This window comes from Phocoena sinus, chromosome 2 (genome assembly GCF_008692025.1).
Source record: "Phocoena sinus isolate mPhoSin1 chromosome 2, mPhoSin1.pri, whole genome shotgun sequence".
In the NCBI taxonomy this organism is placed as follows: Eukaryota; Metazoa; Chordata; class Mammalia; order Artiodactyla; family Phocoenidae; genus Phocoena; species Phocoena sinus.
Window position 1 is genome coordinate 20,572,774 of NC_045764.1, and position 19,257 is coordinate 20,592,030.

The 19,257-nt window shown below is 38.3% G+C and overlaps 1 protein-coding gene across 1 annotated transcript in view; it reads left to right on the top strand.

Moving 5' to 3' along the window:
- The window catches only part of USP6NL (USP6 N-terminal like), a 144,655-nt gene that overhangs the window by 96,783 nt on the left and 28,615 nt on the right, over positions 1-19,257 (top strand). Inside the window, 2 exon segments of the mRNA XM_032623105.1 lie at positions 7,134-7,214; positions 15,148-15,255. Of these exon segments, the coding sequence (XP_032478996.1) occupies positions 7,134-7,214; positions 15,148-15,255 (189 nt within the window).

Consider the following 19,257-nt stretch of genomic DNA (forward strand, 5'->3'; position numbering starts at 1 on the left):
TAAACAGGTGAATTTAAAGGTTGGCGGAGCTTGTCCTTTCAAATGTTGACAGTGTGCTTTATTTGAGAAATGAGGGAGAGAAGAGTTGGAAGGTACCTTATCCATATTTGGCAGAATAAAAATCTGGCAACCCACTGTTGACTTTTCTCTCCAATGCCACCTCTCTTCCCCTTTCAAAACGAATTCCTGGTCCAGAAAATTCAGACATGTGGGAACCAGTAGCGTAGATGATTCAAGAAATGTGACAGTGAAGGAAAGAAGAAATATGAGACAAAACCTAGCTGGAGAATGCATGCTTGAGGGAGGTTGTTTGTTTTTAATTTTTTTTAAAAGAGATTTGCCTGTACAGTAAAAGACCTCTTATCCAATGCAGTTAAAGTTATAATTAATGGATTGTTTGCTCTAAACAGTTTAATATAACAGGGAATCACTATGAAATGATACGCACACCTTAATAATTTAACATAAGACATAGTTTTATATTCCCTTGTCAGGCTTTTACTGGGAGCAGGGGTTCTGAGGCTGCCGACTGAGACTCCGTCCTCCCCTTGTCTATAAACTGCACTCATATCGTGTGGCCCAGTTGGTTTCTTTAAAGTGGAATGAGAACTTTAGACACATGCAGAGCAGTCTGAGGCTGGATAAATTAAACTTTTTAGTTTATCAGGATTTCCCCCAATTTTTCTAGTTTCAGTTTAGTTCATATGTTCTTCAGTGATTGCCTAGTCCTAATGGCCAAGGTCTGCCATTTCTAGGAAGCTAATAAAAAATTCTGCATATTCATATGCGGCATTGAATAAAATCAGTGGAAAGGATAGCCTTGTGGAAGCGTACAAGTGTTCATCAGTCTTCACGGAGCATCCACTTGCAACGTGTACTTCCTGCCTGCCGTTCGGGAAGACTTGTACACTGATGCACAGTCAGGTCATCGGGGCTTTTGTTCCAGCTTTGCCAGTGTATTCCTTTTACATAAGGTAATTCTCTGTTTAAAATAGGGTGTGGAAGGCAGGCAGTCCCTCGTAAGAGGATGGGTGTTGGTGTTTGCAGCCTGCTTTGGATTCCCCCTGACAGTCACTGAAGCAAATAAACACACATACTTATTATATTTACTCTGCAGAGAACACTATTAATAATGGATTGTATTGTTTCTTTGAGCTTATTGATGTTTTTAATAAGGAGGAAAGGATATGTAAAGCTATGAATTTTCATGGATTCAGCTACTCCTTTTTGCAGTGCAGTATTTTGCATGGCTTAACAGAATATTGGAGCCTTTTCAGATCTTTAAAAATTATATTTTAATTTTATGAGGTGTGAAATCTTGCTCAAAATACATGACTTTTCAATATCATTATTCTATCAAAACACGACTCTTTGCTTCTTACACTCCTTATCCTCTCCTGACCTCTGCTGGTGAGGTCTAGTTGTGCGTGACTTGGGTCAGCTTTATCCTCAGTCACACATCCTAATATTCAAAAAAACATCTGACGATTTGAACTTCAGTAAAGTTCTAAGACTTCTTATTCTAGAAGAGAAGGCTATTTAATATCCATCCATGCATTGTGTATATGGGTAGCCTTTACTATCTAGCTTATAAATCACGTTACTAGTGGGGGGAGCATTGGACCCAATGCAAGGCAGCTTCATACTATGTGGGTGATGCAGCAGTTGTTAAATACTTCCTATTCAACTGGTCCTGTATAGGATGAAGGTATAGTCTCAGATCACTAGAGGTTGAGTGATCTCAACAAAGAAGATATTGGTCCCATTTTTAATCGTTATACCCTCCTTACCCCAATAGGAGGGGCCAGTCCTGATTCAGAGGGGATGTGAATTTAAGACGATCAGGTATCAGATTGCAAACTTCAAATGGAAGTTTAGTCCTTTCCTGAAAACAGCTCCTGGGGAAGAGTGTACAACACCGTACCATTTCCTAATCAGTGGAGGTAATGGAGAGATAACAAAGGGAATATAGGATGGAGATTAAGACCTCTGCATCATTTTCCTTTTGATATATGTTGTTCTGACATTCTCAGGGGAGTAGAATTTTCTTATACTAGGGTCTCCTATATGATTTTTAAAATTTCAGTGATGAGCACATCTAGTACCCAGATCTTAGTTTTGGAATACCATTCCCCATTAAAAAGAACCACTGTTTCTTTAAAGAAATGGGTGATCTAGGTCTAGGATAGAAAAAAGTATAAAGTGAGCCTGAACTATATTGTGCCAGATCAGTCATGTCTAAAGGATCTGCCTGAAGAGGGGAAATCTCCAAGCAGATAAGAGGCAGTCCAGCGAAATTGGGGGCAATTTGAGCTTCAAAAAGAATAATGATGATAATAATAATGGATTTTAACACATTGAATAAAATAGTCCTTTATACCTTAGTGATATTAAAAATGGGGAGGGACTTGAAAGGAAAAACTTTTTAATAGAAAAATATCAGTTAATAATATAGACAGAATCATAAGGAAAGAAAAATCCACCATACCATTTTACAACCATCAGATTCAGAATTGACTCAGACAGAGATTATAGTGGATGAGAAGACCACTGAGTAGAGCTGTTAAGGAACAGGATGTCCAAACTATCTCAGAGTGCACCACCCACATTACTTATCAGTTACACAAAGGAATTTCTCTATTAGTTAGTGGAGAAATTGGGCAAATACCACTTAACCAAGGGATCAAAAGTTGTATCATTGATAATGGTACAAATCAGCATGATCTGTCACTGGATGTGATGCCATAAGAAGGACACAAAAATCACCTGTGTGATAGTCCCACCAAAATCTAGGGGAAACAGTTAGCAAAGCCAGATAGTGTGGACTAGACTCTTCAAAAGTCAACATCATGAAAGACAAACAAAGGCCAGGGGACTGTTCTAGAGCAAAAGGAACTTAAGAGATGTGCCAGTAAAGGGCAGTGTATGTTCCAGGGTTGTATTCTGAATTCCCCTCCCCAACCCACCTAAAGGAAAACAGCTTTAAAGAACGATTTTGGGGCAAGTGGGGAGTTTGGTATATGGACCGTTTATTACCAAATAACGGACCAATTTTAAATTTCTTGAAAGGGTGTTATAGTTGTACTGTGATTATGTAGGATAATATGTCTTGTTTTTAGGTGTTACATACTTGAAATATTTGGAGTGTTCACGACGTCTGAGATTTTCTAATAGATCAGCGCCCCCCACCCCCCTGCAAAAAAAACTCCTAATATAAATAGATTAAATCTGGCAAAATGTTAATAATCGAAGGATTTTGGTGAAGCATATATAAGTATATGGTGTATTGGTCTTCCACTTTTCTGTAGGCTTGAAATATTTCAATAAAAATTGGGAGAAGTAAGATGTCAGTGTATAAAGGCAACAGAGTTATTTAATATCAGCTTTGTATAGATTCCTAACATCAGTAGTTTCACATTTTAGCAGCACTTTGAAAAGCATTGCCAACATGATGGAATGATCCGTATCTTTATTATGCTACATTAGAGATACTATTGTACTTATGTTTACTTCTGTATTATAGTGATCGAACTGCTATCAAAAGTACTTAGGATTTTGGTCGGTCTAGTCATATTCATTCTCCTTCCCACCGCTCTGCTTCCAAGACCACAAAATGCTATTACATAATTGCTTCATAGTATTGTTTGCTTGTCTCTCTTGATGTAAATTATGTTTAAAAATGTTTATTTAACTTTTCTTATACACCAGTCACAGTTTTAGGTGATGAAATTAAAACAAGAGTATATGATATGGTTCCTGTACTCAAGGAGTTCATCCTTTAATAATAATAATAATAAATATTTGGGCATTTAGACCAACTAGAACACAAGTGGTGTTAGGTGCTATAACAATAATCATAATAATTCTCATTTTATAGATAAGGAAACTAAGATACAGAAAGATTATGTAACTTGTCCCAAATGAAACAGATAAGAAGGGGCAGAACTCAGGCCAGCTGAGTCCTTAGTCCATGCCATGAAATGCTGAAGAAACAGTTTATTTTGCCTGGAGGATGGAGGAATTTGGAAAAGGTTTTGAACCTTTGACATTTGACTGGATCTTGAGAGGATGCATAGGGTTTTGCCAGATGATGGTGAGGAAGAGCCTCACAGGCAGATGAAAAGCAAACACTGGTCAGAGAGGCATGAAAATACATTGTGTGTTGGGAATGACAAATAGTTCAAGGTGGCCAGATCATAAAAGTAGCAGGAAAAAAAAAAAAAAAAGTAGCAGGAAGTGAAACTAGAAGGTGAGTTTGGGCCATATTGTGAAGGGCCAACCGTGTAGAGATTTGAACTTTATTTGTAGCTATTGAAAGATTTTAAGCTGGGACTCACTTTTAAAAGGTCATAGCAGCGTGGAGGCTGGCTTGAAGCCACCCAGGGCTACCTGTGAGGAGTTACTGCCCTCATCTAGGGATGAGGATTGACAGAAAAAGGGCAGAGGATGTGATGGAAGCAGAAGTGGATGGGACCAGCGGAGTGTAGGTTGGGTGTGGAAAGAAGATACAAGGAAGACTGAAGACAACCTAAGCTCCTGGGTTGATTGACTTAGTGGGTGGTGATGCTCTTAATTCGTAGTAGGAAAGGGAGGGGTAATTAGCAGCATGTTTAGGGAAATCGTTTTGGGTGTGCGGAGTTTGAAGTATCTGCTGAACTTCTGTGTGAGATTCTAACTTGCTGTTATATTCTAGTCTGTTTTGGTGTTACTGAGTCCATGGCAAGATGATGTTCCTTAGCCTGTTTTTCTAGAGCATTTAAGTTTACATTTGTCACATGTGTTTTCAGTTACTCCTTACCTCAGAATAAATTCTGGAGTTGTTAAGCTATATAGCTAGCATGTTTGCTGATAAAGTATATTGTATCCATTTATTACAGATTCATGAGTGCATGCAAGTCTGGTGTAGTTGATCGGGCAGAGTTATGGAGTTAACACTTAAACCTGATTGAACTACTGATGTATAATTTTAAAATCCTACAGCCTGGGAGCTTTACCAAAGTGTATTTTTTTCCTTTTTTTTTTTTTTTTTTTTTTTTTGCTGTAGGGGAAAGAAATGTATACTTAATGGTTCTGAAAATTGTGTGCGTCTGTTTTATCCTTGCATGTGAGAATGTGTAGCATTTAAAATAATCTCTCTATATATATGATGAGCATTAGAATACAAAAATGTGCCTTTAAAGAAAAGAATAGCTATTTCTTAAAGTGATTTATTGACAATTTAATAGTCATAAGAATGAAAGATAGCAAAAGACCTGCTAGATCTCAGCAGGGTTTTTCCTGGCAAAGTGTATGTAATTGTACTCTTGGATGGGCTTGAATTATTTGGTGTTTTCCTGTTGGTGGAGAAAGGGATTATGCTTTGAAGAATTCGGGGGTGGGGGGGGGGGAAGTGCAGAAGAACAAGAAAGTACCAAATGGCATCTTAGATCAATCTTAATTTTTCACAGCTTGGCTTTCTGTAAAGTAACATTTAGCAGAAACATTAATTAGATTTCAGAGCCCCACTGAGTTTTAAAATTAAACGTATTTCTGGAACCATCTGTAAGATTTTATTACTAATAATATAATGAAGAATATGCTTAATCTTTTGAGAAATGAGAATCATAACAGTATCTTTTGCTCACAAGTGATCATCTTTGGTTATGAAAAAACCATCAAAATTTTTAAGAGTAAAGAAGTAATTAGAGAGTTTTAAGGATATGCCTAAAAATAAAATTTCATAAAAGTATTCTGATTGGTGAGAATCTTTTCCTAAATTCAGGACTTTCTTTGGGATTTTATGCTTCTTTTGAATCTAAAAATATTGATGGTGGGCCTATGCCATCTGCCTGTTTGAGGCTGGATTGAAGACCGTCAATGAGGAGCTATTGCTTCCATCCAGGAACTGTGATCCCCAACGAGAGCAGGGACATGATGGAGGCAAGAGCGTAGGATATGGCGGCCTGGAGCGCAGGTCCTGGGGCCACGCTGCCTGGCCTTGAACTCACCAGATGCGGGAACTTGGAGAAGTTGATTAGACCCTTTGTGCCTCTGTTTCCGTATTTGTAAAATGGGGGTGATTGGGCTTCCCTGGTGGCGCAGTGGTTAAGAGTCCGCCTGCCGATGCAGGGGACACGGGCTCGTGCCCCGGTCCGGGAAGATCCCACATGCCGCGGAGCGGCTGGGCCCGTGAGCCATGGCCGCTGAGCCTGCGCGTCCGGAGCCTGTGCTCCGCAATGGGAGAGGCCACAGCGGTGAGAGGCCCGCATACCGCCAAAAAAAAAAAAAAAAAAGTATGCTCGTTACACCCTTATGTGGTAGGTATAATCACACAGCCTGTGTGTTCAGCCTCAGCTCCGGATGGTTCCTTTTTTACCCCCTACACTGCTGCATTGTCGAAGAAATACATCTGTCCATGCTTCTCGGAATGTTCTTTCCCATGTTGCACTTGATAAAAACCCTAACCCTCTTCCAGTCCTTCATTTATACTCGCCTCCTCTGACGCCCCTGGGTGGGTTCGACTGCTCCTTCCACAGGGCTTGAGTCACCATCTCTGCCTCTAGGTCACAACACTGCGTATTCCATGTCGAGTGCCCTTAGCAGACGGTGAACTTGCCTTGGGGCAGCAACTATTACTTATTTTTGTACAGTTTTTCACTAACGTAGTGCTAGTTATATGATGATCTCCCCCCAGTAATACCCAATTCTCCTTTACAAAACCACCTTTGTCACCGAAAACATTAAGATGCCAGAAATCGGTAAAATGTGAAAGAAGAGAATGGAATTTTGAAGTTGTGTTTTTGATGCTTCATAAAAATATTTCAGACTGTTTTAAAATTTCCTTTTGGCTTAAATTTGTACAGTACCCAGCGTTTTCAGTGATTAAAATGTTAGAAAATTTAAGTGATCCCTTTCTCTTTACCTGTCCCAATGGAGCATCTCCTTCGTGTCTTAACGTCAGCGAGGGGACACTGTTGACACAAATGTCATCAATTATACAACTTTAAAAAAAAGTTAGGATATTTGCTGTCCAATATAGCATGACTTTTTTAGTAGTCCTTTTTCAGCAGCATTTTCCTTGACTTTTTTTTGTAATTTGTAAGTAAAAGAAGCCTGAAACAAACAGTAACAATGAATTTCAATTTTATTTTTAGCAAAAGCACCTGGAAATTGAAAGAACTACTAAATGGTTGAAAATGTTAAAAGGATGGGAAAAATACAAGAACACTGAAAAGGTAATTAAAAATGTTACTTCCTTATGAAACTATACAAATTCAATGTGGATTTTCCCAGTAAAAGTTCCTCTTTAATTATAAGAGTATTACGTTCATATTCTTAAAAATTTTTTAAGTGTAATTTAATTGAGTGGAATGCCTCAAATTAGGAGTCTCTGTGCTGTCACAGAATAGCCAGTTCAGATGGGTTGCAGGAATTGAGAGGATGTGGCGGACAGTCCAGAGGTCAGCTGGCCTTTGGGGATGATTGAATTCCGCCGCTTGGTTACGTTGCCTGTGATTTCGTTTCTTTCCGTCTTGCTTCTCTGCCTACTTCAGTGTCGGCTTCCTGCTGAGCTTGGCTTCCCTTTGGGATCAGGATTATTGCCGTCGTTCGTATCCCCCTGTCTCCCTGCTCAGAAGGAGAGAGGCCTGGCCTCTGAAAGCTTTCCGTGAGGCAGGAGCATCTCCTTGTCCTAAAGCTTCTAGCAGACCACCCTCGCACCCCGCCCCAGATCTTTTTACCCCGCATTGACTCTGTGCTGTTTTGAATCAATTTGTAAAAATGCATACATCTATTAATATTCCTACTAATCTAATCAGTAGGAATTCCTACTAATTCCTACTATTCTTCCTTAAATATTGGGAAGCTGTGACGTTCCTAGTGGTGTAAGTTTTCCAAAATTCTAACTTTTGCTTGAAAGGGCAGATGTTATCGGGGCAAAAATACTGCCAGGTATTTTCCTTAAAGTGGCTTACTTCATTTATTTTTGAGAAAAATGTCTGCTGAGTACCCAGTGTCAACAACCACGATTGGCTGGTCAGTCGTTCTTTCAAGTAATGATGGTGTCCGTGACCAAAGCTGTTGGTTCAGATCGCGATTCATACAATTCATAAATGCTCTTTCTTGAGGCCGACACTCTCCTCTGTGTGCGTTCCACCTCATCGCTAAGAATTTTAATAAGATGTGTGTGTATTCAGGATTGAGATTGAATGAAATTAATGGTTTCTACTGCTTCGTCCAGGGCATTCCTAAGCGAACTGACCTCTTTTTTAAACTGTGAGGAAAGAATGCAGTGACTGCCAGCACAGTGCTTCCTCTGCCTCAGTTTGTGCTGAGGTACCAGGGGCTTCACCACCATGGCTTTTGGGCTCCCAGTGCCAAAGTCAACATAGGGAAAGAGGCAAACAATGGTTTAGTATCATTACAAAAATAGTCTTGACCTCATGGCCCATGCCTTGGGAACTGCTGACATCTAAGCCTCAGTTTCCTCATCTATAAAGTGGAGATAACAATACCCATTTCAAAGAGATGAAGATTTAATGATTTCATGCATATAAAGCACTTGGCATTGCACCTCGCATATAGTAAGCATTCAATAGGGTTGACTACTGCTATCAGTTTTTTGAAAGAAGGTTGGGCAGTAAAAAATATTTAAAGGGAAAAAAGAAATCTTCCATAATCCTACAGCAAAACACTGAGCTGTTAGGATTTTTGTCTGTTTCCTCACACTTCTTTTCCATGCATTATATATTTTTTCCTTTTTACATAGATATAAATTGTTGTGTGTCAGCCTTTACCAACAAGAATTCCAGGGAGCAGCAGTTCCTTGGGGTCGGATATTACACAAAAGCATTGTTGCCTAATGGTTAAGCAGTAGACTATCCTAGGTTCAGTCCCTAGCTCTGCCACATTACTAGTAGTACGACCTGGAGGAAGGTATTTAACCTTTTTCTGCCTTAGTTTACTTGTCTGTAAAATGGGGGTAATCACAATACCTCCTTCACAGAGTCGTTTTGAGGATTAAATAAGTTAATTCATGTAAAACACAAAGAATAGTGTCTGATACTTAATATGCAGTCAGTAAGTGTTGTTTATTATTACATGAGAAAGGGGCTCTCTGGTTAAATAAAGTTGGGATAAAGATGAACCGAGGTAAGCAGGTTTCTTTACTACAGGGTGCCTCATCATCTTTAATATTATAACGTGGTTGAAATTTTCAAGAGGGACCTTAAATTGCATGACACTTATTCAGCCATGAAAATCTTTTTGTCATGGGGTATCTCACAGGAATAACGTCACTCTTCTTTTTGAGCATCCTAAATATCCCTATTTAAATTCCATTAGACTCTTACTATTTTATTTTATCAGGAGTAAGTTCATTTCTGGGTTGCTGATTTCATTAAGGTGCTTCAAGAAGAATCCGTTCAGAGTAGGATGTTGGTCATGACCCCTGTGCTCTTGTTTAACATTCTGCTTCTCAGACTGGCCTAAAACTGACAACTACTTCACCTGACACCTTTGTGGAAAGGTCTCTCAAGCGCTAATTACAGGATCAGTTTTGATGTGTTGCACCTACACTTTCGTCTCAGCTTCAGTTCAATAAAATATTTGTAGGGTTGTGTGGCTTTATACATATGTCTGAAAGTATATAAGCCTCTGTAAAAATGAGCATTCTACTAGGCTGTTACGCTCACAGCAACTCTGGCTAACGTACTTCCCAGCAAGAGGGATTTTAGTAGAGCTCTTCCTTTCATGAATAATTTTAAAGTATTTTCCCACAGCTATAATGCTAGAATTATTTGATGATATATATGGTCCAGTCTGGTATGAGGTAGAATGTACCTTCCAAAAGAATGCTGCTCTCAGTTCATACCCAGTTTTAAGTTGCATTGAAGTTAAAAAGCAGTATATATTTTTCTTCTCTTCCAAAGGGAGGTATAAGTTTTCTCTCAACAGACTCCTTACTTATGCAGTAGTGGTACAAAGAAGTATCTAAAAATATCTTGAAATAAAAATATATAGCTCTGATAAGAATATTTGGATTTTTAGAATATAAGATTTAATGAAAAATAGTTGCCATTACGGTTGCCTGTGTTTTCACAGTGACTGCCCCCCGTGTACAGTCATAGTGTATTTTTAAAATACAGTCTATTAAATGAAGAGATGAAGTTATCTCTGCTAAGTAGAGGCCATTCTGATTTAACGAGCCATTATATAATTGTGTCTAAGCTCTGTCACAGCAGAGTTCCTACTACAGATACACATTTTTTTTTCTGGTTAAATAACTGAGTGGACCTTTGTTTGTCAGGTAACTAACAGACTCATATTAGCCAACATTTGTACTGATGTGAAAATGGAGGCACGATGTTTAGAAATAAATTTCTCAAGGCCATTATTAGTGACAAGCAAGAGATGCTACGTCCAGATACCATCTGTTTGCTAGCTCTCCCTTTCGGTGTTTGTCAGTAAAAGGCCGGAAGGAAATAGAAAGTGGTTGTAAGAGGCATTAGGGCCTTGTAGATTCTAAAGCTTTCAGATCCAGACTCAGGAGACGTGGGCCTATTTGGAGACAGAGACAAAGGGACCAACGGAGCAGGGGCGACTGAAGGAAATGAAGGCAATGAAGAGCACAGGCAGCTCAGAGAGTAAACTTTTGTCTCCTGGAGTTCACTTGCAGTTTTGATAGTCCCACCAAACTGAGCCAAACTTGCTGGGCTGAAAAGTTTACTCACTCGCAGCCATGCTGACGCACACTGCACATTTATCACTATTTTGAAACCAGTAAGGTTAGAAAGACATGTTGAAAACATTAGGTCAGCTGATGGAAAAAAAAAAATTTTTTTTTTTTTTTAGTTGATGGATTTTTAAATGTATCTGTGTGACTGAAATAGACCGCTTGATTTTATTGGCAAGTGAACAGAGATCATACCCATAAAATAAAATTGTAACAGAATTTTAAAGGTAGTACTTTTCAAATTGGAATATTAAAATATTAAAATCCAACATATAAAAGTTCTCTATATATCATGATTGTTCAGACTATGGTCTATGAAATCTGACTACTTGAATTTCAGTTCTTCTTCCACAGTGTATTAGTTGTGTGACTTTGAGCTTATTACTAAACCTTTCTACACCTGATTTTCTCATCTGTAAAATGGACATGATAAGCACTGTACCTACCTCTTTAGGAATGTAAAAATACTACGAGGAATACTTTGATCTAGAAACGTATCTCGGCTCCTAATAAATAATCATAAAATGTTAGTGTAACTGGTGTTACTAACGTTGCTGTTACTGTTTGATTTATCACTGTCTTTACCCTCGTCCCCACCCTCATTTCTCCTTCCTGGAAAATTCCTGCATATCCTTTATGTTGAGTTTGTTGTCATCCTCTCTAAAGGAAATCTTTCCTTACTCTCTCCCGCAGAACTCACCCCCCCTTCCTCCATTATAGTATCTCTGGTATAGTCTCGGGATGAGAGCCCCGGTGTTGGGCCAATAAAGAAGTGACCACCACAGCAGATTCACTGCCCCTGCCCCCAACACCTTTATCCCTAAACTGTTTCTGGTTCCCCTTAGAATCTCGTGTCTGTTCCGTAAGGGCCAGCTGCCCCCTGAAAGCACTCCCCCAGATTAGACAGCGTGGCGCCTGCCATTCTCCCATTACCACCCGGGCCCACCTCTGGTGGGGGTGATGTCTCTATCACGACTTGCCCCTCAGGGTGTGATACTCAGCTCTGATAGGAATTAACATATGTGGCCTTATTACAAAGGATTATGTTTATAATTATATGATTCTATGATTATCTTCCCCACTACACTGTGAACTCCACAGAACTTTTTCAAGTTTGTATCCATAGTACCTAGTAAGCATTGGCCACAAAGCAGAAAGTCATTACAGTTTCTGTTTACAATGAATGGACGAATGTTGTTCGCTTTCAAGTTGGGATGACTAGCTGTCCCCTTCTACTGATAAATTCTACTACTTTAATAAAGCTGTGATCTCTAAGGGGCAGTGTGATTTGGCAGAAATATCCTGAAGCAGGAGCAGGAAGATGGAATTCTTGGCCTAGGCAGGCCACTTCTTTGTCCCTTGATTCCCTTCCTTTTAAACTGGAGTAGCACCTGCCCTGCCGACATTACAGAGCTGTCCTAGAAGGTGTGAGATACTGCTTTGTCAATTGAAAGATTCTCAACAAGTGAAAACTGTGCTACTGTTCTGGAGAATAAGCAGATTTTATTATAATTGTTGTGCTTTGATACGATTCCTACTTTGTTTTACAAAATTTCCAGAATTTCTACAATAGTTGAAAATTTGTGAGGAAAGATCTGTAACCACAGTGTCAGTCTGTCATGTAACAGTAGAAGTATTTGAAAAATAGTAACTACAATTTAAAATGCTTATTTTAAGATCTCATAATTTGATTCTTTTTCTACTGTATCTTACTTTGTAAACACGTTTCATCTCATTACCTTGCACAGCTTGAATCCAGATACATCCCTTTTTATATTCCTTTTGGGTTTTGATTATAATTTTATTTTACAATTTTATAATTTTATTTTTAATGCTTTCTGCTCTTCAATTTCATTAATATTTTCCATTCCATGTATTTTAGTAAGTCCGGTTAAGCAGGACAGTAGATATACTACATAACACATGGTTTTAGAAAGATGGTCTTTGCTTTTCATAAAATATAAAATCAGTATCTTTTATTACTAACTGGTAACATCTTCTGTGTGTCTTTGGGCAAGTTACTGAATCTTTTTGTGATTCACTGTCAGCATTTGTAAAATTGGGGTAATAATATCTCATAGAATTATTAATATCATTGAATGAGACAACATATGTAAACAGTTTTAAATAGTTTCCTGTACATAGTAAATGCTCAGTAAAAGTTGGTTTTAACTGTTACTGTTGATGATGATAATGACAGTGCATCAGAGTTTCTTTTTGAGCCTTTTCTAGACATGCCTCATTTTTCGTTTTATCCCTGGAATAACACTAGGACCATTAATTTTTTATTTCTACCTGAAATCTTTCTATTATTTCTTCTTCATTGAATCATGGCAATTTAATGTTTTGTTTTTCTAAATCTAGATTTAACTTTAGGATAAACAGTGAACGGTAATTTATGTACAGTTGGTGAATACAGAATTGAGTGAAAGCAGTAAATACTGTCCAAAACCTTTGTAAGTGATACAGTATAAGAAATGCATGTGGTTCCTATCTTACTCATTGAAAAACATCCATCTAATGGACATTCAGGTCCATCAAAGTTTATCTGTTTACCTGCCGTCATGTTTTACTTGACTATCAAAATTTCACTTTTTCACATTTGCAATAATTCCACATCCTGGTATTCATATTAATTGCTTCAGTTTAACATCCTTACTCTAGAAATTCAGGACATAATTTGAAGTTACTTTAGTGGATGATATTCCTTTAAAAAGTTAAGTTTAGGGGCTTCCCTGGTGGCGCAGTGGTTGAGAGTCCGCCTGCCGATGCAGGGGACACAGGTTCGTGCCCCGGTCCGGGAGGATCCCACATGCCGCGGAGCGGCTGGGCCCGTGAGCCATGGACGCTGAGCCTGCACGTCCGGAGCCTGTGCTCCACAATGGGAGAGGCCACAACAGTGAGAGGCCCACGTACCGCCAAAAAAAAAAAAAAAGTTTATCATAATTTTGAAATGAATATAGATGATAAACTTTCTTTGGAAAGTAAATCTTAAATTCACTTTTTTTTAAACCACACTGTTTGCAATTAATGGTGGTAAATGTTTAGTACATGGGAAATGTTGAAGAAGCAGAATCTAGTTTATACGAAGCCTTTCTGTACATACTCTTCCAGTTACATCTACCGCATAAGTTAAAACTTCAGTGTTTCTAGTCACTGTCTGCTGGAATTTCAAATTTGAGACTTACTGTGTTTATACCAAGAGAACAAAACTGAGATTATGTATGTAATTATCTAATTGAATCAACTTCACAGTATTCAGTGTTTCACAGGAAAAGTTATTCTATAGTGTCACTGATTTAAAATCACAGTTTCTTAAAGCTACATCATAATTTAGTTACTAAAGGTTTCATTTTTAAAAATCTAGTATAATTGTAGAAGTTGAAGCTCTGCTTATTAGTTCATAGCTCGTCAACATCTCAATTATTAGAACTTGCATCTTATTTTCTTGGCCGTACTACTTCAATATATTATTTTGATCATAAAGGTAACTACGTACTTATTCTTACCTCGCTCCTGAAGTTTCTGCCGTAACATTTCCTTTTAAGTTTCATCTACTTTTAAGTTTCAAAGTTTCCTTATGCACGACTCTGTAATGAGCATAATAGGTTTATATGTTATTTTGAATACGTAATTAGCCTTGAGAAAAAAGATATAATTACAAGAAGATGGAGAGGTATGGTGAGTCTTAAGATTCTTAGAGTGATGGCAGTGTACTTTCAAGGACCCAGAGTGTTAATGATGCTGATGACTTATTCCTAATTTCCCTCAAAGGTGATGATGCTCCTTCTTGATGGAAATTTATCACTATTTTTGTCTGGTCAGATAGGATCAATGTCATTAAGAAGAGGACAGAGGTTTTCCTGAAGAAACGCTCCAGAATCGGGAAGAGGAGAGGGAAGAGGGAGAGAGTGTGTGTTTGGGGGGTGGAGGTGGACTTGAATGAAGACTGTAGGTCACATTGAGTTATGAGATAGAAGGTTCTAGAGAGACTCTACCCTCCTTGAAGGCACTTTGACACAAGAGAACCCTTTTGCTATTTGGAACCTTTTAGATGTAGGAGGGAAAAAGAAGAAAATGTGTACCTAGTTAGTTATATCAATGGGGAGTGTGTAAGTCAGATGTTCACAACTTAAAGAACAGCACTGATTGTGCTCTCGTGCCACTGAAGGAACACCTTTGCAGTGTATGAAAATAACTAATGTACTGGGCATACTTACACATTTTCTTGTTTATTCTATGCTTTCTGTGTATATGCCTCCCTGTTTGGATCTGAAAAGTAGAGATGAGAGGATCCAAATGTGCCATGTTAAATTGTATCAATTATGAGGAATCCTTTGAAAAGAAAAGACTAACAAATATTCATTAGTTTGATTTAAGGGACTAGTCTAAGCTTTGTCAGTTTGTAACTTTCAATTTATGTTTCTTTTAATAAGTTTCATAGGAGAATTTACAAAGGAATCCCACTCCAGCTCAGAGGGGAAGTCTGGGCCCTCCTCCTGGAGATCCCGAAAATGAAGGAAGAAACCAGAGACCTATATAGTGTGAGTACCGAGAGCCAGCCTGTTATTTTGAAACGATCATTCAATGTTGGGGCATATTTGTAAGGAAAATTGACTAACACCTGGTTGTAGCTACTCATTTGCAATGCAGTATTAATAATAAAGAGATTTACAATGTCACTTTTAGAGTTTTTGGGAAAATAACAGCAGAATTCAGTTTATCCAACGGCTGCCTGTGTATGATTGACTGTTTTCTTCTTTCCCCTAAGATTGTTACAGTATTTCTAGGTTTTATTTTTTATTTATAAAAAGTTAAACGTTTCACTCAGTGATCAGTAATACTTTCTGTATATTAGTCAGGGCATTAAATTTACCTCCTTGTCCTCTCAGCTATACCCTTTCTAAACCTAAATTTTATATTAACCTTTGAAAGGAATAAGAAACATATATCTAAAAATAACTTTGTGCCTTGGAAAAAGTGTTCAATGTCACTAATAAAAACGAAAAATTAAAAATAAAAATAACTTTGAAATCTCAGAAAATGTATATAAATAGAATAAATTAAGATAGAATAGCTGAAATAAAGACAAATTATAATAAAAATAACTTTGAAATCTGTTCCTCAGAAAATGTATATAAATAGAATAAGACCGAATAACTGAAATAAAGACAAATTATTTGCCATTTAAACCCAACACCAATTATAAAAGGGGCTTTGGAATGCTCTTTTGATATTTTCATATTTATGTATAAATAAGCAAAATTTCATCAAGATGTAAGGTAATAGGGCTTCCCTGGTGGCACAGTGGTTAAGAATCCACCTGCCCATACAGCGGACACAGGTTCGAGCCCTGGTCTGAGAAGATCCCACGTGCCACGGAGCAACTAAGCCCGTGCACCACAACTACTGAGCCTGTGCTCTAGAACCCATGAGCCACAACTACTGAGCCCGCCTGCTGCAACTACTGAAGCCCGTGCACCTAGAGCCCGTGCTCTGCAACAAGAGAAGCCACTGCAGTGAGAAGCCCATGCACCGCAACAAAGAGTAGCCCCCGCTCACCGCAACTGGAGAAAGCCCGCGCGCAGCAACAAAGACCCAATGCAGCCAAAAATAAATAAATTAAATAAATAAATTTTTTAAAAGATGTAATAAATATTGGTTAATTTAAACAGTTACTTGTTTTTTATGATGTAAAGAGTTTTTAAATTAGTTGTTTGGACGCTGCACAGAATATAAGTTTTGTCTCAGGATTTTAGAGTTTCAAATTATTTTAGATGGTTGATTAGACATTTGCCTTTAACGTCATAGTTTTAGAACCAGTATTGAAAAATGATATCTGAGAGAAATATTTAAAATCTAACCCCAGCCGCTAGTATAGTGTGCCTCTCATAGGGTGGGTGCTCAGTAAATAATTTATTTAATTAATAAAGAAGAAAATTTTACTTAGCATGCTGTTTTGGTTTCCTGGGGCTGCCATGACAAAGTCCCACAAACGGAGTGGCTGAAAACAACAGACATTTATTCTCCTGCAGTTCCGGAGGATAGAAGTCTGAGATCAGGGTGTCAGCAGGGCCATGCTCCATCCCAAGGCTTTAGGGAAGAACCTTTCCTTGACTCTTCCTAGATCCTGGAGTTGCCGGCATCCCGGGTGTTCTTTGGCTTGAGGCTGCGTCACTCCAGTCTCTCCCTCTGTCCTCAAGTGGCCTTTCCTTGTGTGTGTCTGTCTCACCTTCTAAGGACTCTAGTCATTGTATTTAGGGTCGACCCTAATCTAGTATGACCTCCTCTTAACTTGACTACATCTGTAAAGACACCGTTTCCAAGTCAGGTCATAGGCCCAGGTTCTAGGAAGACAGGAATTTGGGGTGGATGCTGTTCAACCCAGTACATATGCTAATATTAGAACTGTGGTTCAGGCTTTTTCTACATAGAATAAAATTATCCAATTACTGTATATCCAGTATACAGTAACAAGAAAAGAAATGACTTGCCCACCAATCATTTCAAGCTTGTAATTTTCAGCGCTATCGTAAGCATTATTTTTACTACTTGAGATTCCTCTAGCATTTAACCAAGTCTTCCTTTCCCAGTTACTTTCTTTTACTCTCTCTTTGCAAAAGTAGTATAAATTGCTGTCCTGAAATGGGAAATTCAATGGGAATAAAACTACTTTTTCTTAATCTATTGATACTAAGATTTTTCTCGAATGGTGGCATTGTCCTGATTCCTGAGCCAGTGCTCTTATCTGCTATTTCTCCTGTTCTTTTAATTGTGTCTCATTGTTATCTGTCTCTCTGGGGTATAGTGCTCTGTCTCACAGGTGGCAGAGGTCCAGTGACAGTGGATAACAACCTCACCTGCAGCCTTAGCAAGGCTTAGTAATCTTGTTGGCCAAACCCACAGTGAAATTGCTAGTTTTTCATCCAGATACTTTCCACTGTACTTCTGCTCTCAGGTTTATAGGTTCATTACATTCCTATTTCTTTTAAGTAAAATGTTTATTCTTTATTATTGTGACACTCATGGATCTTAACCCCCCTAATCTCAGAGTAACCTTAGAAGTTGCTTACACCTCCTTTCATTAAGGTAAGAAATATGCTTGATTTCCTATATTCTGCACATTGGCTTGTAACCATTCTAGGACATAAATAATCTTTCTGCTCTATTATTTTTTACCTGCTTAACTGGGCTTTGTTTCTGTCATGAGGTCTTTTCTTACGTTGAATTTTCTTGTCCTCTAGAGTAATTTTTTTTAATAGATCTTTATTGGAGTATAACTGCTTCACAGTACTGTGTTAGTTTCTGTTGTACAACAAAATGAATCAGCCATATGCATACATATACCCCCATATCCCCTCCCTCTCGAGCCTCCCTCCCACCCTCCCTATCCCACGTCTCTAGGTCATTGCAAAGCACTGAGCTGATCTCCCTGTGCTAGGCTGCTGCTTTCCACTAGCTAGCTATTTTACATTCGGTAGTGTATATATGTCGATGCTACTCTCACTTCGTCCCAGCTTCGCCCTCCCACCCGTGTTCTCAAGTCCATTCTCTATGTCCACCTCTTTATTCCTGCCCTGCAACCAGGTTCATCAGTACCATTTTTTTTCTTTAGATTCCATATATATGCGTTAGCATATGGTATTAATTTTCTCATTCTGACTTACTTCACTCTGTATGACAGACTCTAGGTCCATCCATCTCACTACAAGTAACTCAGTTTTGTTTCTTTTTATGGCTGAGTAATATTCCATTGTATATATGTGCCACATCTTCTTTATCCATTCATCTGTCAGTGGACATTTAGGTTGGTTCCATGTCTTGGCTGCTGTAAATAGTGCTGCAGTGAACATTGTGGTACATGTCTCTTTTTGAATTATTGTTTTCTCAGGGTATATGCCCAGTAGTGGGATTGCTGGGTCATATGGTAGTTCTGTTTTTAGCTTAAGGAGCCTCCATACTGTTTTCCATAGTGGTTTTATCAATTTACATTCCCATGAACAGTGCAGGAGGGTTGCCTTTTCACCACACCCTTTCCAGCATTTATAGTTTCTAGATTTTTTGATAATGGCCATTCTGACCAGCGTGAAGTGATACCTCATTGTAGGTTTGATTTGCATTTCTCTAATAATTAGTGATGTTGAGCATCTTTTCATGTGCCTCTTGGCTATCTGTATGTCTTCCTTGGTGAAATGTCTATTTAGGTCTTCCACCCATTTTTTAACTGGATTTTTCATTTTTTGATATTGAGCTTCATGAGCAGTTTATATATTTTGGAGATTAATCCTTTGTTGTTGCATTTGCAAATATTTTCTCCCATTCTGAGGGTTGTCTTTTTGTCTTGTTTATGGTTTCCTTTTCTGTGTAAAAGCTTTTAAGTTTAATTAAGTGCCATTTGTTTATTTTTGTTTTTATTTCCGTTACTCTAGGAGGTGGGTCAAAAAAGATCCTGCTGTGGTTTATGTCAAAGAGCATTTTTCCTATGTTTTCCTCTAAGAGTTTTATAGTGTCTGGTCTTACATGTAAGTCTTTAATCCATTTGGAGT